The sequence below is a fragment of the Pongo pygmaeus genome, chromosome 23, assembly GCF_028885625.2.
Source record: "Pongo pygmaeus isolate AG05252 chromosome 23, NHGRI_mPonPyg2-v2.0_pri, whole genome shotgun sequence".
Lineage (NCBI taxonomy): Eukaryota > Metazoa > Chordata > Mammalia > Primates > Hominidae > Pongo > Pongo pygmaeus.
In genome coordinates, this window is record NC_085931.1 from 30,094,737 (window position 1) to 30,122,650 (window position 27,914).

The following is a 27,914-nucleotide window of genomic DNA, read 5'->3' on the forward strand; positions in this document are numbered from 1 at the left end:
AGTGGTAAAATTAGTTCTTAAAGAATATATAAAACCACGGGCTAAAAATATATCTGAGGATATGATTTGAAGTATTTGAACACTAAAGACTTGTTTTTTGATAAATTATTTTAAAAATAAACGATAATCACATATTTATAAATGTATCAAGACACCATATTGATATTGTTCCCATTTCAATTTACTTTATTTGAAGCTGAGGGCAGAAATCAATATTATTTCACTTGCAATACACTTTTTTTTGTACAATCCATTGCGAATGAATAGGACATATATAAAGAGATGAGATTTAGAAAGTCTTTCTAATCTAATTTTATATACAACTAATATTCTTTCAAATGGGTAACAATTTTGATCTGGCACTTCAGTCTATCAAAAATCAATGTTGAAAATGCACTGAATCATAACTTGAAATGAGTTCTCCAAAGTTTTCAATTTTTAATACCTGCTAAAGATAACTGGCTCTTTGAAGCCTACGTTCCCTGAAATTCCCCTGATAAAATGATTAACCATTATTAAGTGCCTTCATCTTGAAGTTGAAAGCCACTTTAAGAATCTATTTGCCCGGAATAGGACTCATACACATGCAGGGCCTTCTTATACATGTAGCTCACGTTTTTTTCCTTAATCCGTATATTTGTTGGTGGTATTAAATATAGTTCTTAATAAATAGAGCACTTTAGCCACATAATAAATTCCAGTACTTCAGTCATAGAATCAGATTGAATACCAAAGTGTTGGTGCCAGTCAGTCTTGATATTGAAATTCTTAACAAAATTAACAACAACAGCAACAACAACAACAATAACAAAAGGGAATGGATCATGGGCAGGAGTATTTGATCATATGTATATGTGTACAAGCTATTCCAAGCTAGAAGTTTCCCAAGAAATTAAGGTCAAGGGAATAGTTTTGGTCATAGGGTCACTGAAATCCAAATGCTCTTTGTAGTGTTGTTCAAGCCCCTGTAATGTTGTTGTTATGCTTTGCTGTCGTCTTCTTTTGATTGAATGATGTCGTTAGAAACTTTAATTTCTATAGCTTCTGGATTTAGAGCTTCTTTCCCATTTTCTTCCTTTAAAGGCAATTTTCTGGAAGATAAAAAATAATAAGCTTTATTTTCTGAGGTATTTAAGGAGATATACCTTAACATTTAAGTTACTGTTTTGTAAGGATAATATGCTCCAATAATATGCTAATATTTTATATATGCTAAATGAGTTACTATTTTGTAGAGAAAATGTGCTACAATAATTAGAAAGGAAAAATTAAATTTATTAACATAATATAAAATAGATTTATAAAGATCTAAAAGAGAGTAAAAACAATTACTTGGCCTTTTAAAAATGTAATGCAGAATGATGAATGAAACAATATATTTGTAGATTCAGATGCACCAAATTGTTCACTATAGGGTGGCTTAGATTTGGTAACTAGTTGTTGATCTCCAAAATATAATTACATGTTATGGAAGGTAAAATGCCAAAATATTTTTAAATGTCAATGATATGATTTATTAGCACTACATTTTCTCCGGTGAAAACGATTAATAATTGTTGCCATATTCTGTTACATAAAATTCAGAAACCAGGCTGGGCGTGGTGGCTCATGCTTGTAATCCTAGCACTTTGGGAGGCCAAGGCGGGTGGATCACTTGAGGTCAGGAGTTCAAGACCAGCCTGGCCAACACGGTGAAACCAGGTATCTACTAAAATTACAAAAATTAGATGGAAATCACTTGAACCGGGAGGTGGAGACTGCAGTGAGCTGAGATCATCCCATTGCACTTCAGCCTGGGTAACAGAGCGAGACTCCATCTCAAATAATAATAATAATAATTAAAATAAAATAAAATTCAGAAACTGAGTGAATTAACAATATTCCTTGGAACTTAATGCAAATGAACATATTTTAGGACTTGCTCACTTTTTAGTATTTATTGTATATGTTTTCTTTTGTCTCTTTTCACATTGTTTTTCTTGTCACTTTTATGTCACTTTGCAACACAGATTTTGAGTTGTTTGCAATTGTAACTTATGAAGCAATAACAACTTTATTTCTTAATATCAAGACAGCGTCACAAACCTTACTTCGATGCCAATGAATTGTGCTTTCTAGATTTTCCTAAAACTTGCAAATTCAATTGTTTACCATTGTGTACATGACATTTGGAGATGAGTTTTTCTCCCTTAACAACAAACTTTTCCCACATCAAGAAAATTAAGTTAGAAATAGTATTCCAGGCCAGGCGCCATGGCTCATGCCTCTAATCCCAGCACTTTGGGAGGCCAAGGCAGGCGGATCACATGAGGTCAGGAGTTCGAGACCAGCCTGACCAACATGGAGAAAGCCTGCCTTTACTAAAAATACAAAATTAGCTTGGTGTGGAACCATGTGCCTGTAATCCCAGCTATTCAGGAGGCTGAGACAGGAGAATCTGGGAGGTGGAGATTGAGGTGAGCTGAGATTGTGCCACTGCACTCCAGCCTGGGCAACAAGAGCGAAACTAGTCTCAAAAAGAAAAAAAAAAAAAGAAAGAAAGAAAGAAAGAAATAGTATTCCAATCCATCTCTGTGACTTTAACCTTACCATGTTATAATGGAGTGAAAGTGCATCTGGGATTTATTTGTAATTTATTTTATATTTTTCAATGAGAAGGGTAAAACATATTCTGCAGATCAAAGCTATCAGAACTAATCAAAGTAAGTAATAGGCAAAAACTAGTAATATCCATTGCTGGGAATGAAAAAAACATTAAAAAACATTGTACCAATGAGAGCAGGCTATTTTATATATGTTATAAATAGTGCAGTCTTAGTTATTCCTTTTTAGCATTCACAAGTACTGAAAATATTGACAATACAAGGTCATAAAAGCAATGTGTCACCTCAAGCATCAAACTGCAGAGAAAGAGTTCTGATTAGAGTTCTGATAGTAAGTTAGCATAATACTTAATATATCTCTTACTCATGAAATATATATTAAGTTTTTAATGACCCAGTGCTTTCACCAAATTGATAGTTTGTTTCTGGGTATAGAATTTCTCACCACTTATGTACAGGTAAAATATGTTTAAGATTACTGTTAATCATATTATTTTATATTGATGATTTATTTTCTATAATTGTGACATAGTTATTAAATTACCCTTTTTTCCCAAAATATAGCCCAGTCCAAGAGCATATTCTTAACTAGTTTTCATGTTCACCTCTTATTTCTAAAGTGGAGAATGTAGAACCCACATCTAATACAGTTAATTTGAATTTACATTGTAATAATCTCTAAATGCAATCACTAAAATTGGCCCGAGGATTTATATTACATTTTTTTCTATAGAGTAGTACTTTGCACTTGTGTAAATATTAATTATTTCAGCCCCTTGTGGGAAGATAGAGGGAATTTATGAAAATAAAATCATTTTCTTCATCTGTGACAACATTTTGTCTTTGATTTAGAATGAGAAACCTAAATCAGTTTACTCTGTAAGAAAATATTAGGTGTTATAAAAATAAATATTTGTTCTGAAAAATAATAAAATTAAAAAGTTATTTTGGTGCACAGTAAAGAAGTGTGTGATCACCATGGTTTTGTTAGTATCACATACATCCAATAGAATACTACTCTTACTACTTTGTAATAATGCCTTTGCTTTGAATTATTCTAATTGTCCTGTGCATGAATCTAGGCATATATTCATCTTTTCAGATTTTGTTATCTACTATAGTTTTAATAGAGCTATTAGAGATGCAAAATAAATAACATCAAGAATGGAAACCAAGCATCGTGTACTACATAGATATTGCAATGATAAACACTTTAATATTATTTTCTCCTCTGTACAAACATTATTTCTTTTAAAATAGCCTTGCGTATATTTCACTGATGTTTGTATACAAAGCGATGACAAATTTCCTGACATATCTTTATTTCAGTAAATATAATTATTTAATTTTGAAAGCGAAAACAACACTATCTTAAAAAGAAAGACTATTGTTGAAAATCTCAACTCTGTGAGATACTTATCTTTCTATACTCTTGCATTAAATTATAGATATATGGTTTAACCAACTTTCTCTGACATTCATACAAAGTTTTCATGAAAAATGTCTCAGTAGAAAATGGATTTTAGATATTCACATGTACTTTCATCGAAAAAGTAAAAGCACAAAATAATTAATATTTAAATATGTAATACAACAATAATAATGTGTTATCATTTTGCCAACACCCATTTGAACATAAGTAAGCACTCCAAGCCACATACTCAGGTTCTGTTAGTGGTGTGGTTTCATTTGGCTCATTTACTGGGCTCCCATCTTCGTGATTAGTAATTCTTTCATCCTCTGTTCTCATGTCCACTATTGGTTCTTTTGATCCATCTTTCCTAGAAACATAAAGAGAAACATCTCACCTGTGTAATGTAAAAATGGATGCATTATGGAAAAAACAGAGTTTAAAATCACTCAATTCTACCTTCCTCCAAATAAATCCAACTTGGTTAATTTAAGAAAACCACTGAGAAATGCTTTTCCATTTAAATTTATCTCACCATATATTATCACTCAGAAAAAAAGAAAGAAATTCCATTCTTTCTAGATGTCTTTTTCTCATCAAAATTCTATCAATTATTTTGCAAAATTGGTAAACATTTTAAATCCTATTGTACACTTTCTATTTGAAAAAAATGAAAATATTTTAATAACATGTATAGCATCAAGTAGCTTTCTTTCCCCTAAGTAGCCACATTTTAAAATATCAAAATATTTTAAAACTTTTTAAAATAATAAAAAAGAAACATATTTTACAATTTTTAAACATTTGAAATACTTCAGAAATGTTGCTTTCATTTCAAAATTTAGAAGACGAAACTTGTATGTGTTGTTTTCTTTTAAATATGTCTATCAATTTGTATGAAAGATCTTAACTGTAAAATGATTATGGACTTCTAACATATTCAAGTTTTTCAAGAAAATAGTTTAAATAAAGTAATCTTTCTAGCATACATGTATACCTTTTCATTGATAACTTCATACTCCAATGTCATCTTTATCAAATTTCAAATATATATGACAGTGAATGTAATTTTTCATAATTGATGAAAAATAGAAAACAATACAAAGTTTCATGCCTCATAACTGAACAACAACCAAAAAAGAATAACAAGGAAGTTATTTGGTGATGACAAGGAGTAAAGTGAGATAGAACACTAGGGAATGAGGTACTTCTAATAAAGATTTAAATAGGTATAGAAAAAAAAAAACTAAAGAAGGGTTGGGGACTTCAATTTGTATTCATTCAACAGTCTTCATATAAATGTGTACAGTAACACTACTTATAAATTGCCAAAAATTGTAATCAACTTGTCTTCCAATACGTGAATGGATAGTAGGTAATGGATAAATGTGCTGTGGTCCATCAGAAAAATTGAAAATTACTCATAATAAAAAAATAAATGAGCTACCTACCATGAAAATATATAGAAGAACTTTAAATATTGTTACTAAGGCAATTAAGGCAGTCTGAAATGACTAAATACTTTATAATTACAGCTATATGACATTCTGGAAATGACAAATCCATAATGACAATAATAAAGTCAGTAGTTGCCAGGGGCTAGAGGAAGGGTGGGGCATTTAGAACATTCAGGGCAGGGAAACTGTTATATTTCTTATCATAACGGTGGATATCAGACATTAAAAGTTTCTCTTAAGAAGCATGTAAACTAGGATTATGCACACAAAAAAGCAGGCAAACAACAAATCTACTATGGTCCAAAGACTGAACAGACTCTACAAATGCTAAGACTTAATAGAAAAAAAATACTAAGGCTATAAAACTCTTTTGATCAGATCACAGTTACATATTGTTGCTCTTATCTGAGTAGGTAGGTACCTCACATACACATGCATCATAATTTGAAGAATGGGTGTTGATAAGAATAGAAGAAAATCCAGAAGTGAATACACTTTTTTAGCTCTGAAAATCAGATGTCTCTAAGAGACAGTGATTCAGACCGATTTAGCAACATTCTCTGATCAGGGGCCCTAAGTAAGTAAGATCTATAGAGTTAGTAAAGATGGATGAAGAGCCCACCACCACTGGATCTTAATGTTGTTTGGTCTGTTTGTCTGTGTGTTAGTTTTTTGTTATTCTTCAATTGATTCTTTTAAAAATTTCTGCATGATGCCAGTGTTTGTGATGACATACAGGATTATACTATTTGTGGAAATGTGGCTATTGATGATTCTTAGCAAGAAAAAGATTCAAACATTTTCTTATATTAACAATTGGTACAATTGGCACAATGCAGAGAGAAGAAAGGACTAGTGAATTCTGATTTTAGTTGTTTTCCTTACTAAAAATTAATATGCAAATATATTTAAATTAAAAACAATGAAATAAATATTACTGAAAGGAAATTAAAGATTAACAAGAGAAAATGGCTAGTAGCCTTTACAATTCTTATTTTTGTTTTTGGTGATCTTTTTAATTTTAATTTTTGTTACATTAATTTTTTTCCAGAGACATTCTACACAGATATCAGCACATATGAATGAAATGCATATAGTTATTTTTACACAAATGATAATATACTAACTGTATATAATTAAGCCTTTTGAACTAACACTGAGTTTTAGCTATAATCTATAAAAGAATATTTAGAGTTGTCTCTTATTTTTTCATGTTGCACACTATGCTGTTGTATGTATGTACCGCCATATATTTAACCAGTCACCAACTGACAAACATTTAGGTTATTTTTAACTTTTGATTATAATAAATACCATAAAGTATTATCAAGTGAATATTTTACTTAACCTTTGTTGGCTATATTTGAAACACACATAATTTACATGTCGAATCTCCTATCCATTGTAAGTTTTATATATATATATAAAACATGACATGGTGGTTTGCTGTACCTATCAACCTGTCATCTAGGTTTTAATCCCTGTATGCATTAGGTATTCATCCTAATGCTCTCCTTCCCCTTGCCCCCCACCCCCAGACAGGCCCTGGTATATGATGTTTCCCTCCCTGTGTCCATGTGTTCTCATTCTTCAACTCCTACTTATGAGTGTGAACATGCAGTGTTCAATTTTCTGTTCCAGTGTTACTTTGCTGAGAATGATGGCTTTCAGCTTCATCTATGTCCCTGCAAAGCACATGAACTCATTCATTTTTATGGCGGCATAGTATTCCATAGTGTATATATGCCACATTTTCTATATTCAGTCTGTCATTGATGGCCATTTGGATTGGTTCCAAGTCGTTGCTACTGTATATAGTGCTGTAATAAACATATGTGTCCACGTGTCTTTAAGGTAGAATGATTTATAATCCTTTGGGTATATACCCAGGAATGGGATTACTGGTCTCAAATGGTATTTCTTGTTCTAGATCCTTGAGGAATCACCACACTGTCTTCCACAATGGTTGAACTAATTTACACTCCCATTGACAGAGTAAAAGCATTCCAATTTCTCCACAGCCTCTCCAGCATATGTTGTTTCCTGACTGTTTAATAATTGCCCTTCTAACTGGTGTGAGATGGTATCTCACTGTGGTTTTGATTTGCATTTCTTTAATGACCAGGGATAATGAGCTGTTTTTCATATGTTTGTTGGCCACAAAAATGTCTTCTCTTGAGAAGTGTTTGTTCATATCCTTAGCACATTTTTTGATGGGGTTGTTTGTTGATTTCTTGTAAATTTGTTTAAGTTCCTTGTAGATTCTAAATATTAGACCTTTGTCAAATGGGTAGCTTGCAAAAATTTTCTCCCATTCTGTAGGTTGCCTGTTTACTCTGATGATTGTTTCTTTTACTCTGCAGAAGCTCTTTAGTTTGATTAGATCCCATTTGTCAATTTAGCTTTTGTTGCCTTCGCATTTGGTATTTTAGTCATAAAGTATTTGCCCATACCTGTGTCCTGAATGGAATTGCCTAGGTTTTCTTCTAGGGTTTTTATGGTTTTGGGTTTTACATTTAAGTCTTTAATCCATCTTGAGTTAATTTTTGTATAAGGTATAAGGAAGTGGTCCAGTTTCTGTTTTCTGTCTATGGCCACCACTTTTCCCAGCACCACTTATTAAATAGTGAATCCTTTCCCCATTGCTTGTTTTTGTCAGGTTTGTCAAAGATCAGATGGTTGTAGATGTGTGGTGTTATTTCTAAGGTCTCTGCTCTGTACCATTGATCTATATAGCTGCTTTGGTACCAGTACCATGCTGTTTTGGTTACTGTGGCCTGGTAGTGTAATTTGAAGTCAGGTAGTGTGATGCCTCCAGCTTTGTTCTTTTTGCTTAGAATTGTCTTGGTTATCCAGGTTCTTTCTTGGGTCCACATGAAATTTAAAGTAGTTTTTTTCTATTCTGCAAAAAAAGTCAGTGGTGTCTTGATGGGAATGGCATTGAATCTATAGATTACTTTGGGCAATATGGCCATTTTCATGATATTGATTCTTCCTATTCATGAGAATAGAATGCTTTTTCATTCCTTTGTGTTCTCTCTTATTTCCTTCAGCAGTAGTTTGTAGTTCTCCTCGAAGGGGTCCTTCAAGTCTCTTGTAAGTTGTATCCTACGCATTTTATTTTCTTTGTAGCAATTGTGAATGAGGGCTCACTCATGACTTGGCTCTCTGTTTGTCTATTTCTGGTGTGTAGGAATGCTTGCGATTTTTGCACATTGATTTTTTATCCTGGGACTTTGCTGAAGTTGCTTATCAGCTTAAGGAGTTTTTGGGCTGAGATGATTGGGTTTTCTAACTATACAATCATGTCGTCTGCAAACAGAGACAATTTGACTTCCTCTCTTCCTATTCGAGTACACTTTATTTCTTTCTCTTGCCTGATTGCCCTGGCCAGAATTTCCAATACTATATTGAACAGAAGTGGTCAGAGAGGGCATCCTTGTCTTGTGGTGGTTTTCAAAGTGAATGCTTCCAGCTTTTGCCCATTCAGTATGATATTGGCTATGGGTTTGTCATAAATTCCTCTTATTATTTTGAGATATGTTCCATCAACACTTAGCTTATTGAGAGGTTTTAGGATGAAGGGAAGTTGAATTTTATCAAAGGGCTTTTCTGCATCTATTGAGATAATCATGTGGTTTTTGTCTTTAGTTCTGTTTATGCGATGGATTACATTTATTGATTTGTGTATGTTAAGCCAGACTTGCATCCCAGCGATGAAGCTGACTTGATTGTGGTGGGTAAGTTTTTTGATGTGCTGCTGGATTCAGTTTGCCAGTATTTTATTGAGGATTTTCGCATCAATGTTCATCAAGGATATGGGCCTGGAATTTTCTTCTTTTGTTGTGTCTCTGCCAGTTTTTGATATCAGGGTGATGCTAGCTTCACAAAATGAGTTAGAGAGGAGTCTCTCTTTTTGTATTCTTTGGAATAGTTTCAGAAGGAATGGTATCATCTTCTCTTTGTACCTCTGGTAGAATTCAGCTCTGAACCTGTCTTGTCCTGGGCTTTTTTTGGTGGGTAGGCTATTAATTACTGCTGCAACACCAGAACTTGTTAATGGTCTGTTCGCAGATTCAGCTTCTTCCTGATTTAGTCTTGGGAGGGTGTATGTGTCCAGGAATTTATCCTTTTTTCTAGATTTTCTAGTTTATTTGCATAGAGGTGTGTGTAGTATTCTCTGATGGTAGTTTGCATTTCTGGGAGATCAGTAGTGATATCCTCTTTATCTTTTTTATTGTGCCGATTTGAATCTTCTCTTTTTTCTTATTTATTAGTCTAGCTAGTGGTCTATGTAGTTTGTTAATCTTTTCAAAAAACCACCTCCTGGATTCATTGATTTTTTGAAGGGATTTTCACATCTCTATCTCCTTCAGCTCTACTCTGATCTCAGTTATTTCTTGTCTTCTGCTAGCTTTTGAATTTATTTGCTCTTGCTTCTATACTTCCTTTAATTATGATGTTAGGGTGTCAATTTTAGACCTTTCCCGCTTTCTGATGTGGCATTTAGTGCTATAAATTTCCCTCTACACACTGTTCTAGTTGTGTCCCAGAGATTCTGGTATGTTGTCTCTTTGTTCTCATTGGTTTCAAATAACTTCTTTATTTCTGCCTTAGTTTCATTATTTACCCAGTAGTCATTTAGGAGCAGGTTGTTCCATTTCCGTGTAGTTGTGTGGTTTTGAGTGAGTTTCTTCATCCTGAGTTCTAATTTGATTCTCAGTGGTCTGAAAGACTGTTTGTTATGATTTCCATTCTTTTGCATTCACTAAGGATGTCTTACTTCCAATTATGTGGTCGATTTTGGAATATGTGTTATGTGGCACTGAGAGGAATGTATATTCTATTGATTTGGGGTGAAGAGTCCTGTAAATATCTATAGGTCCACTGGTCCAGAGATGAGTTCATGTTCTCTCTTATTTCCTTGAGCAATGGTTGTAGTTCTCCTTGAAGAGATCCTTCACATACCTTGTAAGTTGTATTCCTAGGTATTTTATTTTCTTGTAGCAATTGGGAATGGGAGTTCACTCATGATTTGGCTCTCTGCTTGTCTAATGCTGGTGCATAGGAATAGTTGTGAATTTTTCACATTGATTTTGTATCCTGAGACTTTACTGAAGTTGCTTATCAGCTTAAGGAGCTTTGGGGCTGAGACAATGGGGTTTTCTAAGGGTGGGATATCCTTGTTCATTTTCTGTCTCATTGATCTAATATTGACAGTGGAGTGTCAAAGTCTCCCATTATTATCATCTGGGAGTCTAAGTCTCTTTGTAGGTCTCTAAGAACTTGTTTTATGAATCTGGGTGCTCCTGTATTGGGTGCATATATATTTAGCATAGTTAGTTCTTGTTGCATTGATCCCTTTACCATTATGTAATGCCTTTCTTTGTCTTTTTTGATCTTTGTTTGTTTAAAATCTGTCTTATCAGAGACTAGGATTGCAACCCCAGCTTTTTTTTTTTCTTTCCATTTGCTTGGTAAATATTCCTCCATTCCTTTATTTTGAGCCTATGTGTGTCTTTGGACATGAGATGGACTTCTGAATATACCACACCAATGGGTCTTGACTCTTTATCCAATTTGCCAGTCTGTGTCTTTTAATTGGGGCATTTAGCCCATTTACATTTAAAATTAATATTATTATGTGGGAATTTTATCCTGTCATCATGATGCTAACTGGTTATTTTACACATTACTTGATGCAGTTTCTTCATAGCATCATTGGTCTTTATATTTTGGTGTGTTTTTGCAGTGGCTGGTAGCAGTTTTTCCTTTCCATATTTAGTGCTTCCTTCAGGAGCTCTTGTAAGGTAGGCCTGTTGGTGATAAAATACCTCAGCATTTGCTTATCTGTAAAGGATTTTATTTCTCCTTCACTTATGAAGCTTAGTTTGGCTGGATATAAAATTCTGGGCTAAAAATTCTTTTCTTTAAGAAGTTGAATATTGGCCCCCACTCTCTTCTGGCTTGTAGGGTTTCTGCAGAGATATGCTCTTAGTCTGATGGGCTTCCCTTTGTAGGTAACCCGACCTTTCTCTCTGGCTCCACTTAACATTGTTTCCTTCATTTCAACCTTGGTGAATCTGATGGTTATGTGTCTTGGCTTGTTCTTCTCGAGGAGTATCTTAGTGATCTTCCTTGTATTTCCTGAATTCGAATGTTGGCCTGTCTTGCTAGGTTGGGGAATTTCTCCTCCTGGATAATATCCTGAAGTGTGTTTTCCAACGTGGTTCCATTCTCCCCGTCACTTTCAGGTACACCAATCAATTGTAAGTTTGGTCTTTTCACATAGTCCCATATTTCTTGGAGGCTTTGTTCATTTCTTTTCATGCTTTTTTGTCTTCTCTTGTCTTCACACCTATTTCAGTAAGTTGATCTTCAGTCTCTGATGTACTTTCTTCCACTGGTTTGGTTCAGCTATTGATACTTGTGTATGCTTCACGAAGTTCTGCTGTGTTTTTCAGCTCCATAAGGTTATTTATGTTTCTCTCTAAACTGATTATTCCATTTAGCTGTTCCTGTAACCTTTTATCAAGGTTCTTAGCTTCCCTTCATTGGGTTAGAACATGGTCCCTTAGCTCAGGGGAGTTTGCCATTTTGGTGGAAGTTTTATGGATTTTCTACATATGAGACTATGTCATCTGAAAACAGAGATTATTTTACCTTTTCATTTCTAATTTCTTTTCTGTTTATTTCTTTTTCTTGGCTAATTGCTCTGGCTAGGTCTTCCAATACTATTTGGAATAGAAGTGGTGAAAGTGCGCATCCTTGCCTTGTTCCTGAAATTACAGGAAATATCTTCAGTCTTTCAGATTGCACATGATGTTAGCTGTGGGAGTTTCATAGATAGGCTTTACTATGTTGAGGTAATTTCCTTCTATTCATAATTCACTGAGTGTTTTTGTCATGAGAAGTGAGGAGGGATCATTCATTCAGAATTATATCACATGTATTTCATGCTCACTGATGTGCTCACTTGAGTGTACCTTTGTTAGAGAAGCTCTGTCTTTGTAGTTAAGCCCCTAGACCCAGCATCAGTAAGGGGAAGCCTGCCCCAGCTATGCCTCTTCCAGGTTGTGACACTGTGTGGACTTGCCATATAAATTAAAGGGTACCCAGTTATGTTTATATTTAAATACACGATATTGTCTGGGAGATACATATACTGACTCTTTTTTCTGTTTCTGTTTTTGTTTTTTTTGAGTCAGAGTGTCACTCTGTTACTCCACCTGGAGGTAGTGGCCCGGTCTCAGCTCACTGCAACCTCTGCCTCTTGGGTTCAAGTGATTCTCATGCCTCAACCTCCTGAGTCACTGGGATTACAGGTATATGCCAAGAGGCCCAGCTAATTTTTGTATTTTTAGGAGACACGGGGTTTCACCACGTTGGTCAGACTTGTCTCGAACTCCTGGCCTTAAGCAATCCATCAAACTTGGCTTCCAAAAGTGCCAGGATTAAGGTGTGAGCCACGGTGCCCAGCCTACATATTGATTCTTCATCACTGTTTTACTGAATTCAAATTTAACTGACCCCCAGTGTTTACATTTGATAAATTAGAGAACGCCATCTCCAGGCCACAAACACTTCCTCTTCAATCAGGACCACTGCCTGAAAAGCAATAATCGGGCTGTTGTCATGATTACATGAAGTCACAGTCTCAGGAACTAAAAAGTTGTTTGTCAATAGTAAGGTTGTAGCTGTACTAAAGAAAACATAATGTGGTTGCCCACACAGACACAGACCCCTTTGTTTCTACACACAGACCCAGGCTGGGAGGGAACATAAGTATCAGCATCCTTGGTCACTTCAGCTGAGAGAAACCAACAGGCCAGGAGACAGGATGTAGGAAGAGGAAGTGCTTTCCATAGTTCTTATGTGGCATCTAGTTTGTGTATTACCTATTTAAAACCAAGAGAATAAAACAAAATTGCTGAATAATGACTAGAGGTGAATACGTAATAGCATAAGATGCAAGCAGGGCTGAGCATCACTGGAGAGAGAAGATTAAATGCCTACAGGACTCAATACTGTTAAGGGCCCCAGAAAATACATTGATTTTTTAAAATTCAGATAAAAAGGATTATAGGCTACTCTGGATTATATATGTGTGTATACAAATGCAGGAATGGCCATGAAAGGCAAAATGGCTAGGGATGCTCAAAGGTACTGATGAGCCCTTTATGGGATGACATGCAATTCAGCAACAACAGGGAGAATCTCAAAACAAGTGTGCAGAGTGAAAGAAGCCTCAACAAATGGCAAGAGAATGTTTGTGAACACTGATACATTCCAGAAAATGGAAACCAAATGGTAATGACAGAGGAAGATCTGTGGCTTCCTGGGAGGGCATTGGGGTAGAAAGGGAGATGACAAAGGGTCATGAGGAGCTGCTGGGGTTGGTCACAGCTTGCACAGCTTGGTGGTGGTGATGCTTTCAAGGATCCAGAAACATGCCAAAATGGGTGTCATGGTATATTATAAATATTTTCTCGTATGGGCATTATTCCTCCTTGGAAAGGGTTTTATTAAAAAGAGTAGGCTGGGGAGGAAAGAAGCCAAGGGATTCACCCTGAGGAGAAGGGACAGAAAGCCAACAGTCAGAATTTCCAGAAATCAGGAAATGAGGATGGTGGAGACACAGGCGCTGCATCAGAGGTAGGTCTGTGATGACACAGCCAGACCTGACAGCTCAGCCCAGGACTTCAGTGCAGAGACTGAAGTCCCAAGGCACAAAGAGCTGGATGTTCTGGTCCCTGGAGGTCCTGTTCCTAGGAAGGAGCTGCTGTGCATGATTCTCAGAACAGAAAAAAAGAGAATCCTCTACTCTGAGGCAGGGCCCTGGATGCCCCTGGGCCATGGGGGAAGCTGCAGCAGCAGAAGCCATAGGCCACGCCTGAGCAACATCAGCTGAGTGGTCACCCTCCTGGCAGAGGAGGAAGGGGGTTCTTGTCTCACTTCCCCCTGAGCCTGGAGCACCGTGTGAGCACTCAGGCTGCTATCCCATGCTTCACAGTAATAATCAGCCTCATCCTCAGCCTGGAGTCCAGTGATGGCCAAGGAGGCTGAGGTACCAGACTTGGAGCCAGAGAATCGGTCAGAAACCCCTGAGGGTCGCTTATTATTGTCATAGATGAGGAGTTTAGGGGCTGTTCCTGGGAGCTGCTGGTACCAGTATACATCATAACTCCCAATGTTGGAGCTGCTCCCAGTGCAGGAGATGGTGACCCTCTGCCCTGGAGCCCCAGACACTGAGGGCGGCTGCATCAGCACAGACTGAGCCCAGGACCCTGGAAGTGGGAGAGACACAGGCATCATGATTCTGCTTCTAGAGACAAGAGGAGAAAGCAAGAATCCATAGGCTTCCCAAGGCCCCTCCCCTGGACCTGTATCCAGTCACCTGTGCAGTGAGCGAGGAGAGTGAGGAGGAGAGGAGAACAGGCCATGCTGGAGATTGTCCTGAGTGCTGCCTCCTGTGCCCACAGCTGAAGCAGAGCTTCCCCAAATCTCTCCCTGCCCCTCTTCATACTTGGAGAGTGGGAGGGTCCATCCATGCAAATCAGACCCCCAGCTTTCTAATCCCACCCTGGGCCCTGGGTCAGGCCCTTATGCCTGAGGATGCCAGGGAGTGGCAGGGGTGGGGCTGTGTGGTCCCAGGGGGTGATAAGGATGCAGCTGTGAGCCCTGAGCAGAGGACACTAGGCAGGACAGGTGGCTGGTTCTGCTCTGATCAACCTGTCTTCTCAGGAATGGTCCCCAAGCGCCTCCTGGTGTCCAGACCAAGACAGACCATTCTATGACAAGGTGACCAGAGCCTCTCAGAGACACCGCTGCCTCCGCGCTGTTCTGTCCACTGCCGCCTCTCAGGGCCAGGCCAGGTGGTGCTTGTGTCTTCTCCCTGCGACCTCAGGGCAGTCCTCCCGGTTAACTGGGCTCCTCAGGAGTGAATCTATCCTTGGCACCCTCACTGTTTATTGTAGAGGACTCAGGTGGTGACTACACAATGTCCTCATAGGTCACAATCCAACCCAGAGCAGGGACCGACTTTCATGGACTCACTTTCCCACGTGTGGGGACACCGGGTCCTCTCATGTGGCTCCCTCCTGGTGGCCAGAGCTCTCCTTCCTCTGTGGATCCTGCAGTGCTGAGTAGAAAGTGAAGCTCTGCCCTCTAGGATGCCCAGGGCACATTCCCAGAGGGGTATTCTGGTCAATCTTCATTCTCTACTTCCCCAGAGTTGCAGTCATAGTCATCTGGATCTTGTGACCGGCTGAGCCGTGTCTCATATACAGGACAAGGCTGCCCATGACCCTCTCCCTGCCCAGGAATGCTCTTCCTGGTGGAGGCCCCATCAGCTCTTAGGGTGAGGGCAGAGTGAGGAACAGGTCCACAGCTACCTCTCCCAGTTCAGCCCCATCCTGGGTCCAGTATAATGTGTCCCATGTGATAAGAGGTAGGTCTCTGTCAAATAGTTACTGAGCACATATCTTTGGCTGGGCATAGAGCTCAGCGTTGGAAATGGCATGTTGATCTAGACAGCCAAATCCCTACCTTGTGCAGCTGACCCTGATGAAAACACAGGCATAAGAGGGGCACAGGAGTCCTCTCTTCCACCCCCTTAATCCCTGGGGCAGAGACTGGAGAAGTCCCTGCTGCACTCCAGGGTCTGAGAAGAGACCTCGACTAGGTGGGATCACAGGGGAAGAAGGAAGAAGGGACTATATGAGGACCAAGGGAATGTGGGCATGAACTGAAGATTCCTGGTGTTCAGGTGAAGATGTAGGGAAGTCCTCCAAGTAGATACAGATGAATAACATTTGATAAATTACAGGATTTAGGAGAAGTGGACTCCCAGGAAGGAGCGATTGGATTGAGAAAGACACCCTGGCAGGGCAAGTCCTCAGAAATCCAAGAAGATATACTTTTGTTCCCCAAGTCCAGGAGCTTGTTCACTGGTTGGGCATGGTCTGCTGGGGCTACTGGAGAGGAAGGCAGGGAGGAGCCACGTGTCAGCAGGAGAGGTGAGGAGAAGGGGAGAACATGGGCAGAAGAAGAGGAGATGCCACTTTAGGAAAGCCTGGATGGGAGGTGTGCGATAGGAATGTCTGCATGTACAGGAATATTTCTAGATATTTCATATAAGTGGGATCATGTTAATTTTTAGATTGCTGTGAGAGAAGAAGACAAACTCAAACTATCTTGCTATTATTCTAAAAGACAGTGTATCTTCAGCCAAGAAAATTTGCTTCACAGGTGCCATCCTGGTAGACTGTAAGCACTGTGTTTTACAAAGGCTTTTTAACATTTCTTTTACCATCATACTACTTTTTTTTCCCAGAAATATATATACCAATTAAAATTGATGACATAAGTTAATACTACATTTTTGTGAAAGTTATGCACTTATCTTTTTGAAATGTATACTCTGAACCTTTCAGAGGTTATTCATTGAGAAGACCAAGAACATTCACTACCTAATGTGTTCATGCTGTTGTTTCTGAGGAGTAGACTCTTGAAGCTCTGGAATTAATTTTCTTAGATCTTGGAATAATTCTTAAGAGGTAATGAAACTTCTCTTTGCTAGCCCTGTATTTATCTAAGGAACCCTCCCATCTCTCTTTTTTGTGACAATGGGCTGTAGATACGTGGTTGGCATCATTAGCTGCTGAGTGGAAAATGGACCATGACCGGGAATGAGAACAGAAGAGTGAATATAGAATTTTGGAAATCAAATAGCTCTAGACCTGAGGAAATAACATGAAATTATTTGGTAGAGGTGGCACTTTCTAGAAGGACACTGAGAAGGAGAATCTAAGGTTTGAGAAATCTAGGAGAGTTCAGTTAGGCTTTAATCATCGGCTTTGTGTTCTGAAGGGGCAGGGTCACAGCTGAACCAAAGCCAGGTTGCTGCTGATCCCAGACCCTGTGACCAGGACTGAGGGAAGACTCTCAGCAGTGACACGGCTGACGTGATGGAGCAGTCGCCTTGAGATGAGAGCAGAAGGAGGCTCCCTATGCAGTGTGTGGGCAGAAGGGGAGGTGCAGATGCTGTCCCCTGAGTCTGGTCCTCAGTTGAAAGAGGGGCAGTTGGAGGACAGGTGCCAAGGCGATGGTGATCAGTGGCTTCTAGTGTGGCTTCTTGAACTTCTTTGCCTTTTTTTTCCTCCTCTGAGCTTAGGAGGCCAACATGAGGGTGTTTATCTGCTTCTTGTCTCTCCTGAGGCTGCCTGATTCTCCTATCAACGCTTCCTTGATGAGTATGGATGTGTCTTGGCCCAGAATTGATGTGTGAAAAGAATATCAGAAATGCCAGAGAGCCCATGATGGAGGTTTGTGAATCAAGACTCTCTTGCTTGTGTCACAGCCCAGCTCTCAGTTTTCACAAGACAACACCCATCACAAACTGAAGATGAGGGTGGAGGATAGAGTGATTCACACAGTGTGGCTACTTAAGCAGAGCTCCTGGTCTTTTTCCTGTCATGTCTGGACCCCAGATCTTCCAGCCCTGAGTTCAGCATGTAAGTGTTCCCAGCTGCAATGTTAGGGACAGGCAGTGTGTGGCCCAAACCCATAAGATAGGCTCCCTATTCCCCATGATGCTGTCATGGGAGATGGCATTAATGACTTAGTTTGGTTTTCCTGAAGGCTGAGATTCCTCACCAGTGGGTGAGGGAGGGCACATCTTTCTCATTCTGGAACATTTTTTAGTGAGGATGTCTTATGTAAAACTGGGGAGCCATTTTGTTTCCAAATAGGAATTCAGCCAGGGGACAGGAGAAGTTATGGAGAAGTAACATCTTATATATCTCAGAGATAAGTTTTCCTCTCCCCATTGCCATGTGGACAGGAAAAAGTCCTGTGACACCTTTGAACAAGGCTGGGGAGCTGTTGTCTAAGTTTTCATTGTGACAATGAGCTCAAGCCTCCCTGCAGCCCCCTTGCACTTGAAGGACCCCTCAGCAGTGTGATCACTGTGCCCCACTCAGGTCCTAAGGCCGGCCTTGAGCCTCTCCCCTCACCCAGGCTTCAGTCCCTCCTCCCCAGACACTGGTGCTGAAGCTGACCACTCTCTCGCAGTGACTAGAACTGGTCCCATGGCCTTCACACTGCGTACCTCCTTGTCCATCTTCTCTGAAGCATCTGGAGTTTTCCTCACAAACTTACCTGAGATTCTGTATTCTCCTTGTCCAACCCTCTAATGGCTGCTCTACCCTCCCCCACTCAAGCTCGCCTGTCCTCACCGTGGGACACCACCTTATCACATCAATATTTTAACTTGATTCTCTTTTCCACAAGATGGTGTCAGCTAGAATATTCTAGGCTTATCTATCAGCCTTCATCCATTTTGGTATCAGTGCTGGGCTCTGCTACAAGGGCATAAGTCTTAGATGTCAGAGTCTGGGAGCTTCAGTACAATCAAAGTCCCTTGAAAGCCCCCAATTCTATTGGCTTGAGAGGGAGGCTTAGCCTCACTTCAATGCCTGAGTGGCCAATAGTCCCCAACGAATTCTTATCTGAGGAAAGGAACCTCTTCAGACTTTTTTTTATCCTATTCTTCCCGAAACTGGATCACAAGAAGAAATGAGTAGATGGCTCAGGAGATCTGGTCCACCATCTAAGCCTCAGTTTATGCCACCCCTCCTCACTTTAGTAAGAGGGTCCTCACTATTTTCTGGTCCCAGACACCTCCACCTCCTCCCTCCATCATCTGGGGGGACTGACAGGCTCTGCTGCCTGGTATAATGCCTGGAGCTTCCCTTGCCCTCTGTGGCTGCCTCCTCTTTATTTCTGTGGAAGGAGGAAGCCAGGGGGAGGCTGGGAGAGAGGAGAGAGGGGAGCCTTGGGTAGGCTTCCGATTTCTAACTCTTTCTTTTCCTCATTGTTTCACTGAGAGGTGATGAGCAGTTTGCAAGGGGTGGGGTTGGTGCCCTCTAACCCAGTCCTGGGCACATAGAAATAAATCTTTCTACAGATTCAGAGACAGCCCTTACAAAGTTTGGAAACAATGCCTGGGATGGAGGCTCTGGGCTGAGCAAGGTCCTCAAGTAGCCCTGAGCCTCACTTGGCCATAGCTACAGTGAGGAGAGTGATGGGAGGAGGGTGAAGGAAGGAGTCCTGGTCTTGGGGAGCACCTCTGCTCCTTCAGGTCTCTAGTGAAGCTCAAAGGCCCACACCTTCTCACCTCCGCCCCACACCATGGGCAGGCACAGGAAGGTCTGTGAAGACACAGTTGGACCTGCCACCTCAGCCCACGATTTCAGTGCAGAGACCCTTGTGTCCCAAGCTGCAGGAGCAGGATATTCTGTTTCCTGTTCCTCACTCTGGGGACAAAAGTGGTGGAGCCTGCACTCCTAGGCAGGGCCCTGGCTGCCTCAAGACCCATGGGGGAAGCTACAGCCACAGAAGCTACAGGTCAGGCGTGAGCAGCAGCTGCAAGTACTCACCCTCCTGGCGGAGGAAGAAGGGGGTTCTTGTCTCAGTTCCTTATTGGCCTGGAGCACTGTGCGAGCACTCAGGCTGGTATGCCATGCTAAGCAGTAATAATCGGCCTCATCCTCAGGCCGGAGTCCAGTGATGCCCAGGGTGGCTGAGGTGCCAGACTTGGAGCCAGAGAATCGGTCAGAAATCCCTGAGGGTCGCTTATTATTTTCATAGATGAGGAGTTTGGGGGCTGTTCCTGGGAGCTGTTGGTACCAGGATACTGCATAATGCCTGATGTTGGAGCTGCTTCCAGAGCACGAGATGGTGACCTTCTGTCCTGGGGCCGCAGACACTGAGGGCGGCTGCATCAACACAGACTGGGCCCAGGACCCTGGAAGCAGGAGAAACAGACATGGTGATTCTTGGTCTAGAGAGAGAAGGAGAAAGCAGGGCCTCATGGGCTTCCAGGACCCCTCCCCTGACCCTGTGTCTGGGCACCTGTGCAGTGAATGAGAAGGGCGAGGAGGAGAGGGGAGCAGGTCATGATGAAGATTGTCCTGAGTCCTGCCTTCTGTGCTCACAGCTGAAGCAGAGCTTCCCCAAGTCTCTCCCTGCCCCTCTTTATACTCTGAGAGGAGGAGGGTCCATCCATGCAAATCAGACCCTCCAGCTTTCTGATCCCACCCTGGGCCCTGGGTCAGGCTCCTCTGCCTGAGGATGTCAGGGAGTGGCAGGGGTGGGGCTATGTGGTCCCAGGGGGTGGAGAGTTGACATCTGTGAGCCCTAAGCATAGGGCACCAAGCAGGACAGGTGGCGCTGGTCCTGCTCTCATCACACCCAGTCTTCTAAGGAATGGTACCCAGCAGCCCCCTAGTGTCCATTTTGATCATTGTACACCACCATTGTATGACAAGGTGACCAGAGCCTCTCAGAGACACCCCTGCCTCCCCATTGTTCTGTCCATGGCCCCCTCCATCAGGGCCAGGCCAGTCAGCCCCCTGAGTCATTTTTTTTGTGAGCCCAGGGCAGACTTCATGTTCTACTGGTTCCTCAGCGGTGAATCTGTCCATGGCTCCTTGGCTGTTCACTGTATAGGACTCAGGTGGTGACTACACAAAGTCCTCTTATGTCAGAATGAAATTGAGAGCACTGAGCAGCCCATGGACTCATTTCCTCACCTGTGGGGACACCGGGTCCTCTCCTCTTGTGTGGCTGCTCCCTGGTGGCCAGAGCTCTCCTTCCTCTGTGGATTCTGCAGTGCTGGGTAGATAGGGAGCCCTTCCCTCCAGGATGCCTGGGGCACATTCTCAGAGGGTTATGCTGGTAAATCTTTGTTCTCTCTCTTCTTTTCCAGACTTGCAGTCATAGTCATCTGGATCCTGTGACCAGCGATCTCACCTAGGAGTCTGTTCTCCATCACTGAATGCCAGTCTGCAGGGGATCCTGGCAAATGACTTTGCAGTGTTTTGCTAAAGAGCAAAAGAAGCAAATATGCTCAGTATTTGAAGATGGAAGAGTTAAAACTTTCGCTTGTTTTGACCGGAGTCTGTACTCAGGTGAGCCTGACACGTGGTAGCTTTTAGGATCAACCATTCCAACTAGGATGTTTAGGAAATAATACTGCTCAAAATCACTAATGAGTGTTTTGGGCATGTCTGAAAGATGAGAGAAATTATTCATCTTTGATGTGTAATGAAACCTAGAAGATGATACATTAAAAACAATAAACTGAAGAAAAAAGATAACCCTATTTATTAAAATGAAAAAGATTGTATATGTGACTGCAAGAGTTCTGGCATGATACACCTTGGACTCAACAAATATTTGTTTGGGGAAATCCCATGTGGTTGGAGAACAGCAGGATAGTTATTTACTCTGGTGAATCTGTCACCAGGCAGTTGTAGTACCACGAGGTTTTAAATGCACCATTTAAACAATGTACTAGGCCGGGCATGGTGGCTCATGCCTGTAATCCCAGCACTTTGTGAGGCGGAGGTTGGTGGATCACTTGAGGTCAGGAGTTTGAGAACATCCTGGTCAACATGATGAAACCCCGTCTTGGGCCAGGTGCAGTGGCTTATGACTGTAATCCCAGCACTTTGGGAGGCCAAGGCAGGCAGATCACAAGGTAAAGAGATCAAGACCATCCTGGGCCAACATGGTGAAACCCCATCTCTATTAAAAATACAAAAATGAGCTGGGCATGGTGGCAGGTGCCTGTAGTCCCAGCTCTCGGGAGGCTGAGGCAGGACAATTGCTTGAACCCGGGAGGCGGAGGTTGCAGTGTACCAAGATTGCACCACTGCACTTCAGCCTGGCAACAGAGGGAGACTCCATCTGAAAAAAAAAAAAAAAAAAGAAGGAAAAAAATAAACCCCATCTCTACTAAAAACACAAAAATTAGCCAGGCATGGTGGTGTGTGCCTGTGGTCCCAGCTTCATGGGAGGCTGAAGCAGGATTATCACTTGAACCTGGGAGCTGGAGGTTGCAATGAGTCGAGATTGTGCCACTGCACTCCAGCCTAGGTGACAGAGCAAGACTTTATCTCAAAAACAACAAACGAGCAAACAAACAAAAATCCACAATGAAGTAGTGATATCTAATATAGACATTTAAATAAAACCAGTCAAGATATGTAACTGAAATCAAATGTATGCTGTATTTTAGGATTGCATTTCAAGAGTGTCATTATTTGAAATGTTCCTCTTTATTGTAAGCCATGTTACTTTAAATATTTTTATAGTTTTTGAAAAATGTTTGTTGTGTTTACATAACACACCAGGCACATTAAATTTTATTTTTTTAAAGTAGAAACGAATTGTAACTGGGCTTGCACTTCCTATTTTCTTGTCATTGCCTCCTCTGTGATGATGCATAGATGTTCACAGTGAATTTTGTTTATTTTTTTCTCCCACCTTCATGAACAGAGGTTCCCTCGGCCTCAGCAGTGTCCCCCATACAGGACAAGGCTGCCCATGGCCCCCTTTCTGCCAAGGGATGCTCTCCCTGTTGGAAGTCCCATCAGTTCTTAGCCTGAAAGCAGAGAGAAGAGTATTTCTACCGCTGCCTCTCCCAGTTCATCCCCATCCTGGGTTCAGTATAATGAGGCCAGCGTGATGAAATGTAGGTTTTTCTCAAATAGTTCCTGAGCACCTACCTTGCGCTGGGCACAGAGCTCAATGTTGGGAATGCCATGTTGATCTAGACAGCCTCATCCCTGCCTCACGAAGCTGACCCTGATGGCAACTCAGGGGTAGGAGTGGCAAAGAGGACCTGAGCAGTGTCTATGTCACTAAGCATCTGAGTCTCAGGTCTCCACACAGCTGTCATGCCCTAGACTCCCCTGCCCAGCCCACTGTTGCTTTACAAGACAGTGCTGGAGTTCAGCCTCCCTGAGGAGCCTCCACTGGGGACCGCAGAGCAGGAAGACCAGCAGGGACAGGGCAGTGCTTGCCTCCAAGACACCAGGAGCTGCTCGCTCTTTTCCCTCCCTGGCTGACCAGAGCCTGCTGCTAGAGGACTGGGACTTGTCCCCAGGCCCAGCCTCTCCTTCTGTGCCTTCCCCTTCCTCTCAGGTGCTCACTGAGAGATTGCAGACAGACAGACAGGTAGGTAGGTAGGTAGGTGGAAGGTAGGAAGGTAGGAAGGTAGGTGAAAATATTTGCGCATCTGAAGAATAAATTCTAGAATAATGTAAACACCAAGTGCAATTAATTAATTAATTAATTGTTTTATAGCCCCTGCCACTCCCCAACAGCCCTGGTGCATCGTGGCCCTGGCGCTCCCCCAGAATCAGGCCCTTTATGGCTTCAGGCTGTCCCAAGCATCTCTCTACCAGTCTGGCCTCCAGATTGGGTGTTGTCAGTTCCTCGACCCTTCAAGCACTCTGGCCTCCAGTATCTAAGCTTCCATCTCCTAATAGCAATGGAGTGACTTTGTATTAATCCCATTTTATCTTCCTAAAACCTTTACTAAGTGGGTATTTCCATCATTATCTCCATTTTTCAAGTGAGGAAAGAAAGAAAACTTGGGTTGCCCAAAGCCACATGGCCAGTAAATGCCAGGACACAAGCCCAAATGATTGCTTGTTTCTTTGTTTAGAGATAAAGTGTCACTCTGCCACCCAGGCTGGAGTGCAGTGGCGTGATCACAGCTCACTGTAACTTCAAACTCCTGGGTGTAAATGATCCTTCTGTCTGAGCCTTCCAAAAACTTGGGACTACAGGTGCGCACCACCATGTGTGACTTCAAGCCCAAGTCTTAAGATTCAAGATCCAATCCTCATTCTGCTTTATACTGTAAAACTTACTCTCTTTCTAGATTTAGGATTAAGCCCCAGGATTATTTCATCTAGGCCTTTCTAGACTTATCTATCAGCCATCTTCCATTTTGGTATCAGCACTGGGCTCGGCTAAGGGGGCTTATGCCTTAGATGCCAGAGTCTGGGAACTTCAGTTCTATCCAATTCCCTTGAAAGCCTCAAACTCTTTTGGCCTGAGAGCGAGGCTCAGTCTCCCCTCAACTCCTGAGTCAATCCTCTAAGGATTCTCAGCTGAGGAAAAAAAACCTCCTCAAAGACTTTTTTGTCCTATTCTTACCCAAGCTGCAACAGAAGAAAAAATGAGTAGATGGCTCAGGAGATCTGGTTCACCATCTAGGCCTCCATTTATACCAGGCCCCTCTTCGCTTTAGTAAGAGGGTCCTCACTATTCCCTGGTCCCAGACACCTCCAGCACCTCCCCACACCTTCCAGGGGGACTGCCTGGCTCTGCCGCATTGTATAATGCCTCGCCCTCCCCTTGCCCTCTGTGGCCACCTCCTTTTTATTTCTGCGGATAGAAGAAGCCAGGTGGTGGCTGGGAGAGAGGAGAGAGGGGAGCCCTGGGTAGATTCCTGATTTCTAACTGTTTCTTCTCCTCACTAGGGCCCTGACAGCTGATGAGCAGCTTGCAAGGGATTGGGTCAGTGCCCTCTAACCCTTTCCTGGGCACATAGAAATAAACATTTCTACAGTTTCAGAGACAGCCCTTACAGAGTTTAGAGACAATGCCTGGGGTGGAGGCCCTGGGCTGTGCAAGGTCCTCAAGTAGCCCTGAGCTGTCACCTGTCCATAGCTGCAGTGAGGACAGCAATGGGAGGAGGGTGAAGTAAGGAGTCCAGGTCTTGGGGAGCACCTATGCCCTTTCAGGTCCCTAGAGGGGCTCAAATGCCCACACTTGCTCACCCACCCCTTACAACATGGGCAGACACAGGACATTCTTCTAAATCTGGCCTTCTCCACTCAGCTGTGTAAGCCCCACTCTGGGCATGGAAGGTGAACCTGCTCCTGGGGGCTGGTCCTGAGAAAGCGACTTCAGGGAAGAACCCTGGATGCCCAGAGGCTCTGGAAGACACAGTAGCTGGGACCAGGAGCACTGGACAGAGGACACTGACCATAGTAGTTTTGTTATGTCATCCTCTTCAGGGACGCTCAAGAACAGACCCAAGCCCCTGTGCCTCTGTGTCTCCAGGGCTCAGGTCCTTCCAGGTTTTCTATTTGTCACTGCTCTGGGCCTTGGGACTCTTCCTCATAAGGCTCCCAAAGACAGTCTCTTCTTCAGGCTGCACCCTCCTTACCACATCTGACCCCACACCTTTTGCCTCATTCCCCCATAAACCATCCCCTGCTCACTTTAAATAGCTTTTTTGCATCATCTTTAAATTGCAGCCTCCTTAAGCATATCTCTACTAAAAACCCACATTGCAGAGAGCTCTGTCCCTTGACAGGACAGCTGTGCCTGGACCACCCAAGGCTGAGCATCTCTCTTGCTTCTCTTCTACACCAGCCATAGGCCAAGACAGAGCCAAAGCTTTCAGAATGTTGATTCCGTGTTTCCTTAAGTATCAGACTTCCACTCTCACATATGGGTCTCTGGGTCACACAGGCTGGATTCTCCTTTCCTGTCATCTCCCCAGCAGTCTCAGAGCTCAGGAAATGGCCACCATGCCTCCACCAAAGGAGAGGACACCTACAGGGCCAAGCAGAGGGCACCTGGGTCTCTGGGTCTTACAGTCTGGATTCTTCTTTCTTGTCATCCCCACCTCATCCACACCATGTGTAGCCTGCTCCTTTTGCATCTAGAAACAAATTGATTCTGTTTCCACTGGGACACAAGTAAGCAAATAGTTCTTTTCACTGAATCCATGCTCCACTTTCTGTAACACAAGTGACAGCAGAAGCCTTGGTATGAACTGGTGTTGGTCACATGCAGGGATAAAGGAGGGATGGGGAAGACAGGAGGAGTTGGGGACAAATCTTTCTCTCATTTCTCCATGGATCAGGAGCTTTTGGTGATATGGAGTCTGGATGCAGCTGGATGACACTTATAATCAGCCATGTCCTCAGCCTGGAGCCCAGAGCTGGTCATGGAGGCGATGTGGACAAAGCCAGAGCAGGAGAATGAGGCTGGGATCCCTGAAGGTCCATCACTGTTGTCCTAGGTCACAAATAGAGGGGTTCTCCCTGGGAGCCCTCAGTAGCCATTTTCATGGGACTACCCAATGTTTCTGCTACTCCCCATGCAGGAAAAGGTGATATCAAGATGTAGACCTCCTCAAGAGTTTCATGGGGAGGAGTCACTTGAAGCAAATATTGGGCAGTTTCTGTACCCAGATATTGCACTGACTAGACCCTGACTCAGTGAAAAGCTCTAATGGTGTAAGAGAAGAGAAAATAACACAGTCAGGCCCCAAGAGATCAGGAAAACCACCCTCGGAAGTCCCCGTGATTCTGAGTGGGATGAGCTGGAGGAAAGTCTCACCCATGGAACCTACTACCAATGGCCCAGGAGCAGCCTCAGCTTTGTCTAAGCCATGATGGAGACCCCCACCCCCCACCCATTTATTCTCCCATGTCCTACAGAGTGATTTGCTGGCCTCAGATCCAGTTACCCCCACACCTCATCTGCTCTCCTGACATTGAAACTGAAATGCAGGTACCCGGGACTGGGCCAGGCCAGCTTTATGTCTGGAATTCCTCCCTGACTCGTGTCCCCATGAAGCATTTTACATTTTAGTGCTTTAATCCTGGGACACAGTGAGCCATGGACAGCCCTGAGCACAGACTACTGGAAATGGAAGGGCGGGTCTCTGGTTTGAACCCTGGAAAAGCAGAATCCATAATGCAGGGGACGGTTTACCTGCTAGGATGTTCCCAGGCTCTGACTACAATGTGAGCTAGAAAAGGCGCATTTTGCTTCTCTCAAGAGAAAAAGGCCCGGCTCCACAGGCACTGGTTTTAGCACATCCACGGACAATCAGCCAACATTTTAGCATCATCAGGTGGTTTTGTTTTGCTTTTGTTTTACTCAGACTTCAAAAACAATGAATGGGAAATTGAGAGAAAAGCCTGTTACCACAAGAAAGTACTTCAAAATATACTTTGTAAATAGAAAAATTATTTTTACAAGTTGAAAATTGTCACAGAACAAGAGCGAGAGCAGGGTGAGGTTTTTGTCCCACTTCCCCATGTGTGTGCCACTGTGAGAAGTGCTGCTGTACCAAATGGCACAATAATAGTCAGCCTCATCTTCAGACTGCAGCCCAGAGATGAGTAAAAGGCCTGCATTGGCCGAAGCATCTTTGGATCCAGAGAAGCGGCTGGGGACTCCAGAGCCCTGGCCCTTATCTGAGTCTGAGTAGTACTTCAGGAGATACCAGGGAGGACTCCCTGGTTTCTGCTGGTACCAGGATATCCCGTAGTTACCAACATTGATGCCACTGCACAAGGTGCAGGTGAGTCTGGCTGATGCTCCAGGAGATGCTGAGAGGGAGGTTGGCTAAGTCAGCACAGGCTGCGAGAGGGAACCTAGAAACACAGGCATTTATGAGTGATAAGGCAGAATGGAGGGTAAAGTTTTTCAGCGATCTTTGCCAGAAGAGTCAGAATCAGACTGAGGTGCTGGCCCTGGTCTGTTAGGCCTTTTCCTACCTGTGCAGTGAGAGAGGAGCAGGAGGAGGAGAGGAGTCCAGGCCATGGTGGACAC

At 42.4% G+C, this 27,914-nt stretch overlaps 2 gene segments (V, D, J or C); both read right to left on the reverse strand.

Moving 5' to 3' along the window:
- Positions 1-979: 979 nt before the first annotated feature.
- LOC129023693 (immunoglobulin lambda variable 1-40-like) lies at positions 980-27,905 on the reverse strand. The segment is given in 5 exon segments: positions 980-1,075; positions 4,306-4,384; positions 13,015-13,079; positions 14,427-14,758; positions 27,860-27,905. Coding segments are annotated over 5 exon segments (618 nt in total).
- On the reverse strand, positions 17,302-20,956 carry LOC129022810 (immunoglobulin lambda variable 1-51-like). The segment is given in 3 exon segments: positions 17,302-19,032; positions 19,913-20,280; positions 20,388-20,956. Coding segments are annotated over 3 exon segments (429 nt in total).
- Positions 27,906-27,914: the final 9 nt, after the last annotated feature.